At 45.6% G+C, this 20,531-nt stretch overlaps 1 protein-coding gene across 50 annotated transcripts in view; it reads right to left on the reverse strand.

Annotated features, from left to right (window-relative positions):
• The window catches only part of LOC147708230 (uncharacterized), a 2,035,583-nt gene that overhangs the window by 457,525 nt on the left and 1,557,527 nt on the right, over positions 1-20,531 (reverse strand). For all 50 annotated transcript variants that reach the window (XM_086926979.1, XM_086926974.1, XM_086926953.1 and 47 more), the window contains one exon: positions 12,754-12,801. In XM_086926979.1, the coding sequence (XP_086783105.1) occupies positions 12,754-12,801 (48 nt within the window). The remainder of the gene's footprint in view (positions 1-12,753; positions 12,802-20,531) is intronic.

Genomic DNA, 20,531 nt, shown 5'->3' on the forward strand with positions numbered 1-20,531 from the left:
AAATCCCTAGTATATGGTGCACCATGTACCCAGGGATTAGGTACCCCAGAGGCCTCCCAGGGGCTGCAGCGTGTATTATGCCACCCCTGAGAGACCATTCAAACTCACACCACAGGTCTGCTACAGCAGCCTGCAAGGTGGTGCATGTACCCCTTACTTAGATATAGTTTGCCTATATCCATTCTAATCACTGCACATATGAACCTATCAGTCACCCCTATGGCAGGTCCTATCAATCCTGAAGGCAGGGTGCTGGGTTTTGTGTGTGAGGGTGCCCCTGCATAAACGGAGCCCCTCTGCAGCCTTCAGAATATATTGTCCGGGGTTGTCTGTGATGTAGCCAAACCATATATACTTAAGTGCACTATAACCTCGCGGTAAATGCTCATTTTAAAACGGCTGCTTTTGAAACATGTCATATTTGATGTCAAACACCTTGGAATCATACCTTCACACCAGTAACTGGTGTGGTAGGTGCGATTCCTCACTTGTAGAACCACTACTATGGGGCACTGGTCTACCCTGTTCCAGCTTTCTAAACTTGGGCAGCACAAAATGGATGCTGCCAGCCACAGATACGAGTCTGCCCTCCTGCTGCTGAGCTGCGCTCAAGCAGGGGAAGAATAGACCATAGGTTCCCTGTCACAGGGAGGTGTGACCACCTCCCAGACAGGCTTTAGTGGATTGGGCCTGGGTGGGTGCACTCTGAGAGTGCCCGAAAATCTGCACTGGGGGCACATTTGGTGTCCCTGTGCATAGTCCAGCTCAAACCGGTTGCAAGAGCAATTTGCTCCTGCTCTGGCGTGAAACCGGACAAAGGACATGGGTGTAACAATCCCCTCGGTCCTGTCCCTCCCATAGGAGGGTCCCCAGAGTTTGTCCAAACCCTTCCTTGGGTATAAAGTAGAAACCCTGACTACAGGACTTTAGATTTTACCTGGACTAAACTGTGCAAATACTTTGACGATCTACACTACGTTGGATGACTGAAGAATCTCCCTTGGAGTAAAGGAGCTACTCTCCTGCAAGGCAGGCACCTTTGACACATCTGACTGGTTTGCATCTCCCGAGCTCCTGAGGACTCCGAAGATTTCTACGACACAGGAGGTGGGTTCCTGAGCGTCCCTGAGGTCGATCTGCCCTCTCAGCAATTCTGGGACCAGTTTACCTCCTGGGGACCGTGCAACCAGATCCCTGTGCACCATGTACTTTTGCAGCACCATCTGGGTTTTGGTGATCCCTGAGGTTGTGCTTTGTAGTCTTTACCCTGAGCAGTAATTGCACCGAATATTTCTGGCCTACACTCCACAAGTATTCGGTGGGCTGGTATTTTGTGATTTAGCTCGAGGTCCATTCGCAATTCCTGGTCGGTTGGCCTGTCAGTCCCTGTGAAGGTAAAGGCTTCCCTGGTTGCTCCAGACGTGCCCTGACTCACCATAGCTTGGAGAGTCTCCTGGACCTTGCTGGTCCTCATCGTGACTGGTTTCCTCTGCCCGGGTGGGTTCTATTTACCAAGGCTCATTGGTGTTCAATCGGACACTGACTCAGCACTCGACATCCCTCGTGGGGACAGCTCCCTTCCGGACCTTGGCCAACGTCGACATCTCCTGTTCCCAAGGCTGCAGAGTCAAGCATCCTGTCATCTCACCTGAAGCACCCGACATCGGTGGGCATTTGTCTACCGAGCCCCTGGTCACCCTGAAGTGACCCAGTCTCTGTCCTCTCTGCTTTCAGGTTCTTCTCACCTCGGATCCAGGCTTTGATTCCACCGGAGACTTATCGTCTTCCCGGCAGCAGCACTTCTTTGAGTCACACCATTGAAAATGATGAAGGTTTCCGACATCACTTGACCCCTATGCACCCGGCTCCCCTGGGATAGGTGACATTGGTACTTCAGTACTCACAAGGGTGGTGGCCTTTGAACCTTCTATGTTCCAAAGGGTTTGCTTGAAGTCCTCTCTGAAGTGTCCTTAAAATGTAATTTTCCAACCGCGACCATCCCATAGACTTGTACGGCACTCGCGTCTGTGTTCTCACACTTCACCCGTCCTCCGTGGGTCCCCTATGTCACTACTTTGGGTGGTTCCTTGGGGTCCCAGCGATTCTACGTACTCTAGCCACTTTGTCTAGTCAAGTCGTATACCACTTTCTTCGTATATGATTCAGTCTCCCCCTGGAGCCCGCTGTGTATTTTGCTATTTACTGTCGTCCTAATGATTAAATATAGTGTACCTTTGTGCTCTAATCTCGTATAGAGGTTAGTAGAGAGTGTTTATTAATAAATACATATACTTTATATATCTTTTGTGTGATTCTCCTTTCATTTGGTTATTCAGGAGGTTCTAATGTAGTAAAACAAGCTGCTGTACATTTCTTCAAGGCTTAGCCTGAAGGCTGCTCTCCACAGCTACAACTAGGATTGCTTTCTTTAAAGGTTGTTTTAGACATAATCCTCAATAAGGGTCGTATGGACTGGTACAAGGTGCTCACTTTAATTAGTGGACAGGATATACCAGGTCAACTTCTCACATTACAGAAAATATAAATGAAGAAAAATATGCAGTAATTGGATTTGATGGAAATTTGGTAAAACATGCCAAAAGAAATCTTATTAATCACAGGAAACTTAGTTGTAATACTCCACATAAAAGGGAATGTTTCTATTTAGCACTTCTCAAAACTCTTCAAGCCTTGGCGTAATGAAATGGAATTACTTGGATATTTTGACTGCTATGAAGATTTTTTTAATGCATGTAAAGATAGCATTGCATACAAAAACAATTCAAATTATCTACAAATGTTAAATGAGGAGATTGAACAAAAAACTACTATTGCAGCTGAAATAGCTGGAGATAGTTCTCAAGATAGTCAAAGTTCTGCTCCACTAAGTCAAGACCCACTAGACACCACTTCTTAAAAATTAAGCAGCAATAGCCATGAATGAAGTAGAAATGGCAATGCAACAAGCACTCTTACTCACAGAAGAGGGGAGAGGGTCAGTAACTCTCTACTACCCTGAACCCCCTACTATAACATGTTAACACTAAGAGGGGTAGAGAGAAGAAAAACAATACAAGCAGGGTGATGAACATGAAATGGCACAAGTCGTGTGTTTAGAAAACTGCCCTCACTCACACACAAATGTGTGTGACATGCTTGATCATCGGGTCTGCTATCAAAACATCCTGGCGTAGCCACGTACAGGATGGAGCTTAGGGAGGGGGAAGACGAGCAACACAAAAGTGACAAACAGTGATATCAAGGTGTGTATTACCCTGTGACTGGGTACAGTGATAGAAAAAAGTGCAGCGAAGAAAAGTGCTTAAAACTGGCTCATGGATACCCTTCCAGAACCCTGTATTCATGGGTCTCAAGGCCAGGATTAAAATAGTGAAGGATGGGAAGTGTTATAGAGAATGTCAGGTTCCCAAAACACCCCTCCTTAAACTGCCAATGCCAACATGTTTCGACCGTTTTACTGTGCCCCCACTAAAAGGTCACGCCGGTCTTCCTCAGGACTTCTACCAGTCCCAGTCTACTTCCCGACCTTACCTCAGTATAGTTAGTAGATGGGGTACAATGACCAATTTTGATCAGAAGCGTATGGTGGCAATTCCCGCCCACACAGGATACAAATACGAGTTTATCAGAACGCTGAACCCGAAATGGCGCAGGGCAGGGAGAACCCCTAAGAACAGAACTGTTCCGAAGGACATTCGCACCACTTGTGCTATGCGGCCCCACTGCAGCTTGTACATCAGAAACTATCTCAACATTATTTATAGAAAGATTTGGACCATATGTCATTTTAATGCTACAACATTGTAGAGCAGTTAGAAGAAAATTGGAAACCAAATAAAAAAAATGGTGCCAAGTCAAGTATCAAATCAGGAAGAACTTTAAAACAGTGACTATTGTTTTCCATGATGGACCTACTACAATATCTGGACACTGTACTGTGTATTTAAAGTGCAATAAAGGATGGACACACTGCAATGATGCTCATTTGGAATTCGAATGTAGGCTGCCTTATGAATTCGTATCTCATATTTTTGATGCCAAAATTTTGAAAACATCATTTGGCATATTGGGAAGATCTGAATGTGAATTAACAAGTTTATTTTGGATATTTTCAATGCAACTGGATTTGGAAACATTATTCGGCCTATTGGGACGATGTAAACAATTAGTGCTTGGATTATTGTTAGTACTAATTGATATTGCATTTGGAAAATTGTGATTAAAAGACCTAGTTTATATAGTTGATATTTATATTATACACGATGTAAATGAGAGTGTATATTTTAGACAATGTACTTCAGAGAAATAAACGATTTAATATACTTGAACAATAAAATTTAGAAACTGTAGATAGGTAAACTGATAGTTGAACTTGTTGTAAATATTTTCAATGCAGATTTGTTTTTTTATACAATCTCATTGATTGTATTTTTTTCCCCGCTGTTGTATGATGATCTACATGGAAATCGCTGTGTATGGTGAAATTTAGCAGAATCAGAGAAAAACAAAAAAGGGAAACTGAATATGTTATGTAATTCTAAAATTATGTTGGGTTCTTAAAACTATAATATTATATAAAGTAACAGTTTTTCTTCTTTTTTTACAGAACAAAGTACTAAAGTTTGAAAAGATTTTAGTTTCAGTTTACAACAAAAATACTGTAAAATAGTTCCACTGAGTTTTGTATCTCCATTAGTAAAAAGGTAAGAACAAATAATGTAATAAGCATGATAATATGAACTAATGTTTACAGTAGGTTTTACTACACTCATCCATTTTTTCAAAGACTACCCATGCACTCATCTATACAGTTAGGCACTATTCCCACACTCCACCAATCACCCATGCACTATCTATGTTCTTCTGCAATCACTTAGTCAGTCCCCATACACTTATAATATCACCCAGACACTACCTATGTACTCCTCCAATCACCGAGGCACTACTTGTACACACATGCCAACAGATAGACATTACCCTTACACTTTTCAATCACCCAGGTATTACCTATATACTTCTCCAATCCCCTAGGCATTAGCCCTACACTCATACAATTAACCAGACATTACCTATGCATTCCTCTAATCCTCAGACATTACGCACACACTCATGCAATCATTCATACATTACATCTGCAGTCATGCAATCACATAGACATTACTCACGCAATCCTCCAAACACTTACATATTACTCCTCCACTCATGCAATCACGCAGGCATTACCCATGCACTTCTTAAATCACGCAGGCAGTACCCATGCATTCTTCCAATCACCCAGGCACTACCCATGCATTCATGCAATCACACAGGCATTACCCATGCACTCAAGCAATCACCAAGGCATTACCCCTACACTCCTCCAATCACCCAGACATTACATCTGCACTCATGCAATCATCCAGGCATTACCCATGCACTTACAAAATCACCTAGGCATTAGCCATCCATACAAAATCACCTAGGTATTACTAATGCACTCCTTTGATCACTCAGGCAGTACCCATGCACTACTCCAATTACCCAGACATTACGCCTGCACTCATGCAATCATGCAAGCACTACTGATGCACTTCTTCCATCACTTAGGCAGTACCCGTGCACCCCTCCGATCACCCAGGCATTATCGATGCACTCATGCAACCACCCAGGCATTACCCATGCACTCCTCTTATCATCCAGACATTACCCCTGGACTCATGCAATCACCCAGTCATTACCTATGCACTCCTTCATTCACTCCGGCAGTTCCCATGCACTCCTTCAATCACCCGGGCATTACTCCTGCACTCATACAATCACCAAGGCATTACCCATGTATTACCTCAATCACTCAGTCTGTACCCATGCACTCCTTTATTCACTTAGTCCGTACCCATGCACCCCTCCAATCACCCAGGCACTAGCCATGCACTTATTCAATCAATAAGGCATTACCCATGTACGTATTCAATCACACAGGTACTACTGATGCTCTTGTTGATGCACCTAGACATTACCCATGCACTCTTACAATCATACACACATTACCACTGCAATCACGCAGGTATACCCATGCACTTCTTCAATCACCCACTCATTCCCCCTACACTCCTCCAATCACCCAGACATTACTTCTACACTCATGCAATCAACCAGGCATTACCCATGCACTTACAAAATCACCCAGGGATTACCCATGCACTTACAAAATCACCCAGGCATTACCAATGCACTCCTTTTAGTCACTCAGGCAGTACCCATGCACTACTCCAACCACCCATACATTACTCCTGCACTCTTGCAATCACCAAAGCATTACCCATGCACTACTCCAACCACCCATAAATTACTCCTGCACTCTTGCAATCACCAAAGCATTATCCATGCACTCCTTCAATAATGCAGGCCATACCCATGGACTCTTCTAATCACCCAGACATTACTCCTGCACTCTTGCAATCACCCAGGCACTACCCATGCGCTCCTCCAATCACACAGGCACTACCCATGCATTTATGTGATCGCCCAGTCATTACCTATGCACTCCTTCAATCACTCCGGCAGTTCCCATGCACTCCTCCAATCACTGGGACATTACTCCTGCATTATACAATCACCCAGGCATTACCCATGTACTACTTCAATCACTCAGTACGTACCCATGCACTCCTTTAATCACTCATTCCGTACCCATGCACCCCTTCAATCACCCAGGCACTACCCATGCACTTCTGCAATCACCCAGGTATACCTAGGTACTTAAGCAATCACACAGATACTACTGATGCACTTGTTGATGCACCTAGACATTACCCATGCACTCTTACAATCACCTAGGCATTACCCATGTACTCATGCAATCACTCAGGTAGTACACATGAGCTTCTACAACCACCCAGGCACTACACATGCACTCATACAATCACATATGCACTACCTATACACTTCTCCATATATTCCACTCACCACAATTCATACAGCACTTACAAATGTATCTATTTTACACCAAATAGACGGTTCTGAAAAGAACAATTTTTTTCTTCTTTTTTGTTTGATATATTTTTTGTTTTTTGAATTCTTTTTTGATTTTTTTGGTGTTTTAAAATAAATAAATAGGCAGAACCAACAGTGACAATTGTGGTTCCTAATAGCAACCAGGATGGCATACAGTGATTGTTCACCGGAACATAAGATTTTCTTACATTTTACACAACGTTAGGGATGATGTTTGTAGTGCCAGATGTTGTAGAAGTATATGACATGGTAGGTCCAGCAGTGTTCTCCTCACATGCCTTCTTTTGTTGTTCCTGTCGAAGCTGTTCTCTTGCAAGAGGCAGAGAGTGTATTGTCTGCAAATGTTTTAATATCTATGCCGTCCTGCGGGAATACTTCTTTTCAGAACCTTGTGAGAGGACATTCTGACAAATGGTGCAGGTTACTTTTCGGGTATTCACCTTTTTCTCCCCTGGTGGTATGGAGAACATTGCCCACATAATACTTTCGTACCTTTTCTTGACGGGTTCCTCCAGATCTTCTTCCTCTTCAGGTGGATTCTGCTGAGGAGGACTACCAGTGTCATTTTCAGATGAGTGAAAAAAAAGGCAAAGAAGAGGAGCAGAAAATAATAGATGTATCTGCTATGCTCTTGAAGGAATGAAAAATATGGGTGGGGTCCTTCAAGTTCTAAAATCCAAAGATTCTTAACCAATGAAATTGTTTTTTTTGAAATCACATGGGATTTGTACACCCGGCTCGCAACCAGCACACGCCCTACACTATTCCCGAAAAATACATTTAAACAATATTATATCTTTATTACAATTACAAATATATGATATTTATAATTAGATAAAATAATCTCTTGCCATAATATACATATTAAATTTATATACATATACTTTTAAAACAACAATTTGTGGCTGATTCGTGCACCTGACTCGACCCCTGGAAATACGTACGTGATGCTATGCGGGTAAAGAACCGCGCTCCCTTCGCATACCAAACACGCATCCTACATGACTTAACCAATATGGCGGCAAAATTCTTGGATTCGTGGACCCACCTAGACTGATACGCGATCGGTATGTGAATCCACTTTAAAAAAAACATATATTTATATTGTAGAAAAGAGAAAACATTACATTATTTTTATAAAAAATAAAAAACTATGAAAAAGTATTTTTGGGACATTATACTTAGAAATTAGCATTTGAAAAACCTCTGAAATTTACTGAAAAAAACATAGGTTTCAGGGACGGTATAGTTAGAAATTAGTATTTAAAAAACTTTAGAAATTCAATGACAAAACAATAGGTTTCAAAGACGTTATAGTCAGTAATTAGCATTTAAAAAACCCTAAAAATTCACTGAAAAAAACATAGGTTTCAGGGACATTATAGTTAGTTGCACATTTCCCTTGTACAAAACCAGAGAAATGTGGCCGTTATAGCTAGTCGAGCTAACTATAACTCGCGCCCCTGCAATGAACTGCTGATGACAACACATATTAGATCATTAATGACATAGTCAGTGACATCACTGATGACATCTCTAATGACATCACTGATAACATCATCCTGGTGATAATCTGATACACCTCCTTACACTCTAATATAACCTTTGATATACCCACCCTAAAATACAGACTACCATTTTTTAAACCATAGACACACCAATACCAGTTACTACATACCCATTCACTGGTTCCTAGGTCTACACACACATCCACTCCTTCACCCATACAGTCACTCAGACGTACAGCCACTCATCAGTACAGCACTATCATATGCACTCATACACCTATACAGACATTTACAAAAACACCACTCATCCATAGAGTTACTCACACACCTAGTCAATGATGCAAAGAATCATGCACCCTCCCATTTACTCACCCATACAGTTATACACACACTACCTTACTTATTCTTAAAAATAATAACACAAACTTACTCTCTTATACAATCACTGATACAAGCACACACTCATCCATGAAGCCACTCTCACAATCAATCACTCTCACTTATAGTCATTTATATACTCTGCCACTGACATATACTGCCTTTCACATATTTAGTTACACACTCATGTACCACTGAGACATCCATTCACTCACCAACATACCCATACACACACTCACCCACCAAAACAGCCCTTTACAGTTGTAGTCTTAAACCCATACACCCAGTGAAATACCCACTCAATTCAATTAGTCTTTATTAGATTTAAACAATCATAAAAGACACTTGAAATAAACAATATTAAAAGTCAAGAAATACTTTAAAACAATCAGATAATAAAATTAATAATAAGATCCCATATAACGTGTCAGATAAAAAATTCATAATAAGATCCCATATAAAAGAAATTCAAGTTAAAGGCTAAAAATATACAGGGTTGGATGGAAACCACAATCCTATATACAGATTAATAAACACAGACTAATACGCCATATCCCATAACATCAGTTACATAATGCCTGCAACCTATTCCTTCTAAGGACCCACGCCCAGCTCTAAAATGTAACCATAGCAATAACTATGACATCACTTGTGTGAGTTCTCAAGATACGCAAAGCCGTTTGGCAAGATCTAGTTCCTATTTTAGCACAAACTGGCTTGAGCCATTTATGGCGGGGACCCTTATATGCAGGACATACGACAAGACAGAACATGCAATGAAGTCTCTTCTTTACAGGGGCAACAATAACATTTTGAGTCTTGTACAGTCCCCCAATTACTTGAAAAAGATTTTAGGGGGAGAGTACACACTCTAAATTGATGATAGAGCTTCCTATCACCAGGGCTCATTATGGTGTCCCAATATGCTTCCAGCCTATAATCAATTTTGTGTTCCAGAAAGAGACCTGTTAGGGAAGTGGCATTCACCTGGGAAATGGACTTCAAATTGACCATGTCCCTATAAAAGGCTTTAAAATCTATTTTTGAAGGGAAAATATTACCTTCTGGGTCCAGCCACAAATGGATGAGACCCATGTCTGATAATATAGCCTTAATCCTTTGCAACCAATATATTTTATTAGTTTTGTCTGCATTTCTAATATACCCAGGAGCTTGCGCATAGGGTGCTAACTCAGGGGTAGTCCAAAGCCTGCACCAATAGGCAAGAGGTCTAAAACCTGCAGCCTCCTCAAACGAAATACACCCCATATCTTGATATAGTGGCCTAAGAGGGGCAGACTGAGGAAGGCCGGTCAGTGCCCTCAGAAATTTATTTTGCGCTTGGACTAAAGGACCTACATTTTCAAATCCCCAAAGTTCCACTCCATAAATAATTATGGCTATAATTGAGGCTCTAACCTTCCCTTGATATATAGTTAATACGGGAGCAATTGGTTTGGTTTGGGATAGACGATGTTCTTTTAAAAGGGCCCCTGCCAGTTGGTTGTGTCTTACGACTAGCAAATCCATCTGTGGCCCATTGTAACACCTAAATATGTAAATGAGTTGGTTTGTTCAAGAGTCTCAGAGTTCATTATTACTCTAGCTTTAACTGATTTATACTTATGCAACACCATGAACTTCTTTTTGTCAACATTGACTACAAGGTCATGGTCCTTGCAAAAAAGACTAAATCTGTCAAGGGCTCTTTGCAGACTGGATTGAGTTTTAGACAAAATGAAAGTGTCATCTGCAAACATTAAAAGAGGAAGCCTCAAACCAGCGAGAGTAGGAGCGTCCGTAGGATATTAAGTGTAGTATGAGATGACATTGTTAATGAACCAGGAGAAGAGGGTATGGGCTAAAACACACCCCTGTCGTACTCCCTTATTCACAGGAAAACATTTAGTTACCTCACCCTCTTTAGCCCACCGGAATTGGGCATAAATAGATTCAAGCAGTTTTATGATGAATATTAAAATCTCAGCAGGCAACCCTGTTTCCTTAAGTGTGTTCCATAGTTTACTATGGGGCACTAAATCGAATGCAGATTTACGATCTATAAATGCTGCATAGAGGGTGCCCCCGGCTAACACCACAGTGTTCCAATATATCATCATAAATCTAAAAAATTGGTCAATAGTGCTAACATGGGAGCGAAATCCTGCTTGGTAGGTGGATACAATTTCATTGTCATCAATCCACCTGTTTACTCTGCTTAGAACTAATCTAGCCACCAGCTTTTGCATAAAATCAATAAGGCTTATAGGCCGATAATTAATTGGACTAGCATGATCCCCTTTTTATATATGGGGACAATTTCAGCCCGGTGCCAGGATTCCGGGAATGGAGCTCCTCTTGCCAGTCCATTGGCAAAAGTAAGAATATATTTCAAACAATTCTCCCGGTCAGCTTTAAATATGTCTGTTGGGATACCATCCGGACGCGGGGCTCTTCCTGCAGCTACCCTATCCAAGGCATGTTCTATTTCCACTAAAGTGAATGTTAGGGCTGAATCCGGAGCTACATTCTGATACTGTCCATAGTTATTTTTATGCAAAGAAAATTGGGTCTGAGATTAAGCGACCCAAGCTTCAGCAGGGACATTGTTAGCTGGTGCCGGACCGGCATTATCACTACCCCCTTAATGAGTTGCCAGAATTGACACCAGTTTTTCCCAGAACTTGCAGCAAATAGGTCCCTCCATCTACTTTCGTCAAAAGCCTTCTTTGCCCGATATTGGGTGGCCTTATATTCATGTCTCATTTCCCTTACCTCCTGTGGTAAACCTGCCCTTATTACTTTTGATAAAGCCCTGTAAGCATTCCTACATTCCCCATCATACCATTCTGCCGATTTAAGCACAGAAGGCCTATTAGCTATTGATTTCGGTTTCATAAAAAAGGATCTCAACTTGGAAAACACGGTTTCATCAACTGCTGTAAATGCTATAAAGTTGTCCTCACAAGGCTCGGGTAACGAGAGGGCAAGAAGGGAGTCTGCAAGCGTCACCTTAATTTGACTCACAGTTTCCTCATCCTTGGACACCTGCCACCACTTTAACCTTCGGCAGTCATGAGACATAATGTGATCTGCTGTTACCATGTCCATGCTGCCGTCCGTAGCCGAGCAACAATTCATGTCTAATGTCAGTGACAAAGCATCATGGTCACTCTCTGGCCTTTTCACGACCTCCATGTCCCTCACCCTTTGCCAATATTCTAAACTAAAAAGAAAATAGTCGATCCTACTACCTCTTGGCCCACTTGTACAAATGGGGTTGCCTCAACCACTCACATATCTATGCATAGAGTCAAACACAACCCCACCCACCCACACAGACACTCAGGCACCCATATAGATACTCAGACAACCAATCAACAACCCATATAGACACTCATGTAGCTACTCAGCAGCCCATTCAGCTGCTTACATACCAACTGAGAGACTGATACAGACATTCACACAGTTTAGTCACTAACCCATGCATTCAGTGCTGTGAACAGAAAGGTGAGGATATTGCTGCGTCAAGGCACCACAGGCAGATATCTTAGATCACTATTTAAAAAGTCAATAAGAGGTCCCACAATGGAACATATGGCCTTTGAATACAACTTGCTGCTAATGAAAAGGGAGCGCATCTGGAAAAAAATAGTGTTGTGCCTCTCGCCATGTAAATCATTGAGTCGTAGCTGCAGAAAGGACTAGCTGCACAAACTCTGAATTGTCAGAATATTTCATCTCCCTCCTGCTAGTAATGGGCACTGGCCAGTACAAGCCCTCAACATTACATGAATTGGATGGTGTCACAAAAAAAAGATGAATATGCTGTAAAATAGAAAGAAAGTCCTACCAGGTTTTGTAGGTTGAATTTCCTTCTTATGCATCTGTGTTTCTTTGTCTACAAAACAAAAGCAATCAACAAAGTGACATGTTAAAAGCAGTGGTTAATTATCACTGAACATAATTTATGGTTAATTAATCCTCCCGCCAGCTACATTTCGCCCAATACATGTTATTTATAATATCAGTTGTTTTATACATAGGCCTGGCTATCATAGATTCCAAGAGGCTGGTATTATTATCAAAACATAAGCTGTACCTAAAACCTATAAACTGGATTGTTGCAGTGGGCATGGCATTTTGGTGTTTGGATATTTTTTGTGCTTCTTGTTTTGAGACAATGCAATAGGGCCCAGATTTACTAACATTTTCGACTGGGATTGCTCCACTTATTCGGTACAGGCATGACGCAAAATGCTGGTCAAGACTTGTGTGTCTTTATAAAAAAAGCTCCTTGTGCCGAGTTACGTTACACTGCATCTGGAAAGGGGCGACCACTCGGTCCCCCCGAACGTATGGTGGGGTGCCCCGATCCCCCCGGGAAACCATTTTGGGCGGGAGGCGTGTCAAGGCTGGTATGCCCGAAGTGGCGTAGCCGGGGCGCTCCTTTTCCCGCCCAAGAGGGGTTGTCCTAGACACCTACACCGTTGGACACGCCCCGTAGGCGGTTGGAGGAGGGTCCACGCCCCCCCCGAGGAAGAATAAAAGGAGCAACAATCCAAGAAAGTATCCTCTTGTTCCTGTGCTTGGAAGCTGCACCCCCTCGTTGCACGTGTGAGCCCGAGACGGAACAAGGAGCCAATTTTGAGAGCTTGTAATTTTTGTGTTTCTCTTTCAGTGAGTCCGAAGCTTGGGATCCAGGACCTCGAATCGAATATCCGTAGACGATGCCTGGCAAGAAGGTCGGAAAGAAGGTTGGGACCGAACAAATGCTTTGCATGCTGGTAAAGGACATGGCGAACATGAAGAAGCAGATGGCGGCAATGAATGGCACGGGTAGACCGAAGAAAGCCATCGGACCAGCATTGCCGGGAGTAGTCCCTGCCGGGAGAGGTAAAAGGGCCAGGAGTAGGGCAGCAGGAGGGGAGGCCCCGGTGCCCGAGTCCCCTCCAGCAAGCCCGGTCGGTCCGGTGGAGGCCCCAGTTCCGATCCCGAACGCGGGACAGCCTATCCCTGTAGTAGTTACACCCGTTAGCGAGGAGGATATGCCCCCCGAACTGGCCGCCCAGTTGGCGACATGGTTGGGCAAGAACAACGAGAGTGGTGGGGCACCAGGAGACACGGCCGAAGAGGCCAGGTTAATAATGAAGCAGTTGCGGCAATCGAGAGATGCTGCGAAGGCACCTTGTCCTCTTGTTTCCCCGCAGGTTCCCTCGGATAGGCCGGCGGCAAGCGTTGGAGCGGCAGCAACAACAGAGACAGCTACCGGTTCGGGTAAGCAGCCGTTGCCAATGGCGGGGGTGGGATCGTTACCCTCAAGGAGGGAAAGGGTGGTGCAGCATATTCCGATGGATGTGAAAGAAAGGATCTGGGCTGATAAATATGTGAATATGTTTTCTCTGTTGACCGATCACTATGAGATAGAGCACGTTAAAAATCAGAAGGAGTTGTTACATCCGAGTGTATGGCGTGCAAAAATGACGGGTTTCAGAGTAGATGAAACGATCGCTAATTGGGCCAGGGCCTTTGGAATGTTCACTGCAATCATGGGGGAACGTAGGCCTGAACTGTTGGCGGAATTAGCCTGTTATCAAACACGTATTATGGAATTTTATGAATCATACGAAGGCAATCAATGGATGAGTTATGATAACAAATTTCGTAAAGCCAAGGAGCACGACTCATCCCTGACGTGGGATTGTTTCGACTCCATTTCATGGCAGAAGCAGGGTATGACGAACTCGGCGAAGTCGTCTTCTTTTGGCGGGAATGGGACAGAGCCTTCCCGCCATTATTCTGCGGCGCCCTTTCGGGCAGGCGCCAACGGGGATCAGCACACAAAGAATAATCGGAACTCAGGTAAAAAAGGGGTCTGTTGGAGCTTTAACAGAGGCAAGTGCACTAGGCCACAAGGGACATGCAAGTTCAGGCATGAGTGTGCAGGGTGCGGGCAGTCTTCACACCCCGAGAGTTTGTGCAGAGCCAAGAATGGTGAGACAGGAGGTAGAGGAGGAGCCAAACAGGTCTAACATCGACCGAGGGGCACCGTTACCTACTCCCGTTGACATCATGGCATTGATCCCTTGGCTGAACGAATACCCTGATCATGTCTCCGCTGGGGTGTTGCGAGATGGTTTCTCGTATGGTTTCCACATCCCGGCGGGGGATTTTCGGGGGGAAGCACAGTGTAAAAACCAACTATCTGTTCAACAAAATACGGCGGTGGTACAGGCAAAAATTGCAAAGGAGGTGACCCGAGGTCGTGTTGCGGGACCGTATGTGAATCCGCCTGTTGTTAACTTTGTTTGTTCACCGTTGGGAGTAGTCCCCAAAAAGGACCCAGGTGAGTTTCGATTAATCCATAATTTATCCGCTCCTAGGGGTCTTTCGGTGAACGATGCGATTGACCCGGGAGTTTGTTCGGTGCGGTACGCATCCTTTGATGAGGCCGTCGCCATGTTGAATCGCTTGGGGCCCGGAGCGCTGATGGCTAAATCAGATATCGAGTCAGCGTTCCGGTTGCTCCCTGTACACCCGCAAGATCAGCGTCTCTTAGGTTTTGTGTTTCAAGGGCGCTACTACATGGATAAATGTATGCCGATGGGTTGCTCCATCTCCTGTGCGTATTTTGAGAAGTTCAGTACTTTTTTGCAATGGGCGTTCACCAGAGCCACGGGCTTCACTCAGGTTATGCATTACCTTGATGATTTTCTGTTTCTGGGGGCAGCCGGGGGCACGGAATGTGAACAGGCTTTGAATGAATTTTGTAATCTCATGAACAGTTTCGGCGTGCCATTGGCACCAGGCAAGACAGTGGGGCCATCTACTTCACTCGAGTTTCTGGGAATTGAGCTCGATTCAGTGGAGGGGTGCTTCCGTTTACCCATGGAGAAGGTAATGAAATTTAAGGCCTCTCTTGGGATATGCCTTGGCGAGAGGAAAGTAACTCTCCATCAGTTGCAACAAACTGTGGGTCAGCTTAACTTTGCCCTTAGAGTAATACCGATGGCTCGCCCCTTTTCCCGCTCTATCGCACAAGCCATGGTGGGCCTCAAGGAAGGGCACCACCGCACAAGACTGTCAGCAGAGGTTTGCCAGGATATGCGCATATGGCTGGCATTTCTGGCGGATTTCAACGGTCGTGTCGTGTGGAACAAACCATCAGCTTCCTCCGAGGAGCTGGGGTTGTGGACCGACTCGGCAGGAAGTGTGGGCTTTGGCGCCATCTTTGGTAATCGATGGTCGGCGCAAACATGGCCAGCGTGGTGGCGCGATAGTGGGCTCACAGGTAACATTGGGTTTCTTGAGCTGTTCCCCATTCTGGTAGCCTTGAAAACATGGCCAGAGGGGTTTCGTGATCACGCTGTAGTGTTCTGGTCTGATAATATGACTGTTGTGGAATGTATCAATAATCAGGCAGCACGCTGCAAGTGGATTTTGAGATTATTGAAGGAAATTGTCCTGCTATGTATGAGATTAAACGTCCACTTTAGGGCAAGACACGTGCCGGGGGTACTGAACCAGGCAGCTGATGCACTCTCTCGTTCCCATATGCAGGCCTTCCGGGGTTTTCTGCCCTCAGCGGATTTGGTGGCGGCACCATTTCCCGAAGCTCTCTGGTCTCTCGGTGCCCCGGATTACAAAACCTCGTGGGAGAGAGTCTAGCACCCAGGACAAGGAAGGCATATGAAGGAGCGTTCCGTTCCTATTGGTCATTTTTGGGTCCAGCTAGGGGGGAGCATTGGGGGCAGGAGGAGTATGTCCTGAAATTTCTGGTAGCACTACATCAGGCAGGCCGATCATTGGCAACAGCCAATAGGCACAGGGCCGCCATTGCCTTTATGGCGCAGGCGCATGGCATCCAGGACCCCACATCGTCCTTTCTCGTAAAGAAGGCACTGCGTGGGTGGCAACGCCTTGAGGGCCGTAGGGAGGATGAGAGGCACCCGATAAATCTAGCGAGGTTGTCCATGTTAATGTCCGTACTCCCTGCGACTTGTTCATCTCAAACGGAGACAGTGCTGTTCCGGGCCGCTTTTGCATTAGCATTCCATGGGGCTATGCGGGTAAGCGAGCTGGTAGCAAGGAATAAGCAGGATACGGGGGGAGGTCTGTGTCGAGAACACATTCAGATAAGGGGTGACACAATGGTGGTCACAATAGCCAAGTCCAAGACCGATCAGGGTGCCATCGGGGACAGTGTGGTAGTCCAGCGGATCCCGCGGTCTCCCATGTGCCCGGTAAAATGCGTGGAGGAGTATTTAGCGCAGAGGGCGGCATCATGGGGGAGAGCTTGCTGAGACACACCGACGCCACCCCACTGACGAGATTTCAGTTTCAGCGGGTGTTAACAATGGCAATCGCGGCAGCGGGCTTGGACCCGAGCGATTTTGGGACCCATTCCTTCCGGATAAGGGCTGCTACAGAGGCTACAGCCAGGGGTCTGAGTGTGGAGAAGGTGAAACAGTTGGGGCGTTGGTCTTCTAATTGTTACAAAAGGTATGTGCGGTTGCACATGTTGTGAAGCTAATGTCATGCACTCACGCTTCTTGTCTTCTGTTTGGTTTACGGTTTCGCGAGCAGGCTTTGCGGGGCGGACTGTGCAGTTGACCCGACACCTGGGGACCAGCGGTCAAAGATCACCGGCTGAGGGAAGAGTGGTGTGGGTCGTTGGCCACTCATACGTGAGGCGCGCCGCGGACGTATTTAAAGCAGGTGACATGATTCACGTGGCTGGGGAATACGGGTACAGGGTGACCTTCCACGGAAGGGGCGGGCTCTGTATTGACCCGTTTCAAGGTTTTATGGAGGGACTGTTAGGGCGGACAAGGTCACCGCCGTCTGTAATCATTGTGCATCTTGGGGGCAATGATTTGGTGACCATTGGTCGACGAGTACTTCTCGAGTTAATCTTATCCTCAGTAAGTTGGTTGGCGAGAAGGGTTCCGGGGTGCACGATTGCATGGTCACACATGATTCCTCGGAAGGTGTGGCGGGGGGCCCTCTCTGTGTCAGCCTTGAATCAATCGGTAAAGAAGGTTAATAACAAACTGGGTAGGTTGTTTCGCACAGGAAATTTGCATTGTGTTCCGCATGGATGTATCCGGGGGGACCATATGTATCTGGAAGACGGGGTCCATTTGTCCCGGGAGGGAAATGTCTTACTCATAGGTGACTTCATAGCTTGGTTAATAAGTTTGTGTAGCCATGACCTTTAGTAGGAGTTTTGTGGGGGGTCCGGATAGCCGGTCAACTATCCGGCCTGTGGCGGTAAGGTCATGATCGGTGAGCAGTAATTGGAAGATCCCTAGAGGTGGGGCGCCACCCATTATGGATGGGAGCGCCCGGGGGGAGGCGGCCATTGGCCCCTCACACGGGGAGGCGGTACCCTCTAAGGATGGGGCCGCCGAAAGGGAAGGCGGTCAAGGCCCCTCCCTGGGGAGGAGGGGCTACGGGCCCCTCCTGGGAATTTCCCGGGGCCAGGACATCCGCGACGGCGGATGTGGTAAGCAGTGTGGGGTGGGAGGGGGGTCTACGCTACCTTCTAGACACCTCACACGAGTCCTCGGACAACCACCAAGATGGCGTTGAGTAAATATGGGGCCCCCGTTAAGACAAGGGAAATTGGAAGTTGGCACAGAGGTACAGTCCTCTGTGCGCCCGCCCCTCACAAGTAAGGGGGGGAGTTCTGGTATTAGGGATCTGACACCGGTTACGACCTTGCCGTTGGCCCGTAATGTTAGGATGTACAATTTGAATTTTGAGAAATGCATTTACAGGATGTTTTAGAAATCGGCTAGGAGAACCTTTGTATTGGAGATATGTTAAGGTTAGCCAATAAACATCGTAATGTGTAAATGAAATTGTACATGATATGAAACTGTTATTTTAATGTTTTAATTTTGTTTCATATTTTAATAAATACGGCCGGGAGGGCAACTCCCTCCCGCCTTCCAAAAGCTCAAGAACTGTTTCCGTCTTCCCATTCTTGGGGATTGTGTTGGGAGGGGGTGACGGGTATCCCGGCCATATGGAAAGGGGCGACCACTCGGTCCCCCCGAATGTATGGTGGGGTGCCCCGATCCCCCCGGGAAACCATTTTGGGCGGGAGGCGTGTCACGGCTGGTATGCCCGAAGTGGCGTAGCCGGGGCGCGCCTTTTCCCACCCAAGAGGGGTTGTCCTAGACACCTACACCGTTGGACACGCCCCGTAGGCGGTTGGAGGAGGGTCCACGCCCCCCCCGAGGAAGAATAAAAGGAGCAACAATCCAAGAAAGCATCCTCTTGTTCCTGTGCTTGGAAGCTGCACCCCCTCGTTGCACGTGTGAGCCCGAGACGGAACAAGGAGCCAATTTTGACCCACCCACCAGCCCCTGATGGCAGCGATTTGTATTGCAATAAAGTTGATTAACGAGGATACTATCTCTTTTCAGGTTGTTTCAAATAAAGTTGGATTGTTTTTTGATGTGACAATAAAATGGTTATTCTGTTTAGGCGAAATATTGCAGCTGAATTGAAAGAGCAGTAATGGCATAGTTAGAAGTTGATGCTAAAATGTCCATTATAACTGTTTATTCCGTCCTCATTAGGTTAAAAAACTGTCGTATTTATTTTTTGGTCGGGCGGTAAGGTCATGATCGGTGAGCAGTAATTGGAAGATCCCTAGAGGTGGGGCGCCACCCATTATGGATGGGAGCGCCCGGGGGGAGGCGGCCATTGGCCCCTCACACGGGGAGGCGGTACCCTCTAAGGATGGGGCCGCCGAAAGGGAAGGCGGTCAAGGCCCCTCCCTGGGGAGGAGGGGCTACGGGCCCCTCCTGGGAATTTCCCGGGGCCAGGACATCCGCGACGGCGGATGTGGTAAGCAGTGTGGGGTGGGCGGGGGGTCTATGCTACCTTCTAGACACCTCACACGAGTCCTCGAACGACCACCAAGATGGCGTCGAGTAAATATGGGGCCCCCGTTAAGACAAGGGAAATTGGAAGTTGGCACAGAGGTACAGTCCTCTGTGCGCCCGCCCCTCACAAGTAAGGGGGGGAGTTCTGGTATTAGGGATCTGACACCGGTTACGACCTTGCCGTTGGCCCGTAATGTTAGGATGTACAATTTGAATTTTGAGAAATGCATTTACAGGATGTTTTAGAAATCGGCTAGGAGAACCTTTGTATTAGAGATATGTTAAGGTTAGCCAATAAACATCATAATGTGTAAATGAAATTGTACATGATATGAAACTGTTATTTTAATGTTTTAATTTTGTTTCATATTTTAATAAATACGGCCGGGAGGGTAACTCCCTCCCGCCTTCCAAAAGCTCAAGAACTGTTTCCGTCTTCCCATTCTTGGGGATTGTGTTGGGAGGGGGTGACGGGTATCCCGGCCATAAGGTAGGCGTTGCATGTGTTAAGCATGGGCTTTCTCATGCATCCACCCATGTATTTTGAGGGAAAACATTTTCTTTAAAGGCAGTAAACCTGGGTTTGTTGCAAAATAGTGCGCCTACCCAAAAAAGGTGTAACGAGGAAAAATAACTTCTTTCTCCTCAATACTTCCTCTTTCCATGTGTGCTGAAGTCTGCAGTAAAAATGGAAAGAGGAATATGCCCCTAAAAAATTGTTTTTATGCCG

This window comes from Lissotriton vulgaris, chromosome 6 (assembly GCF_964263255.1).
Source record: "Lissotriton vulgaris chromosome 6, aLisVul1.2, whole genome shotgun sequence".
NCBI classification, from domain to species: Eukaryota; Metazoa; Chordata; class Amphibia; order Caudata; family Salamandridae; genus Lissotriton; species Lissotriton vulgaris.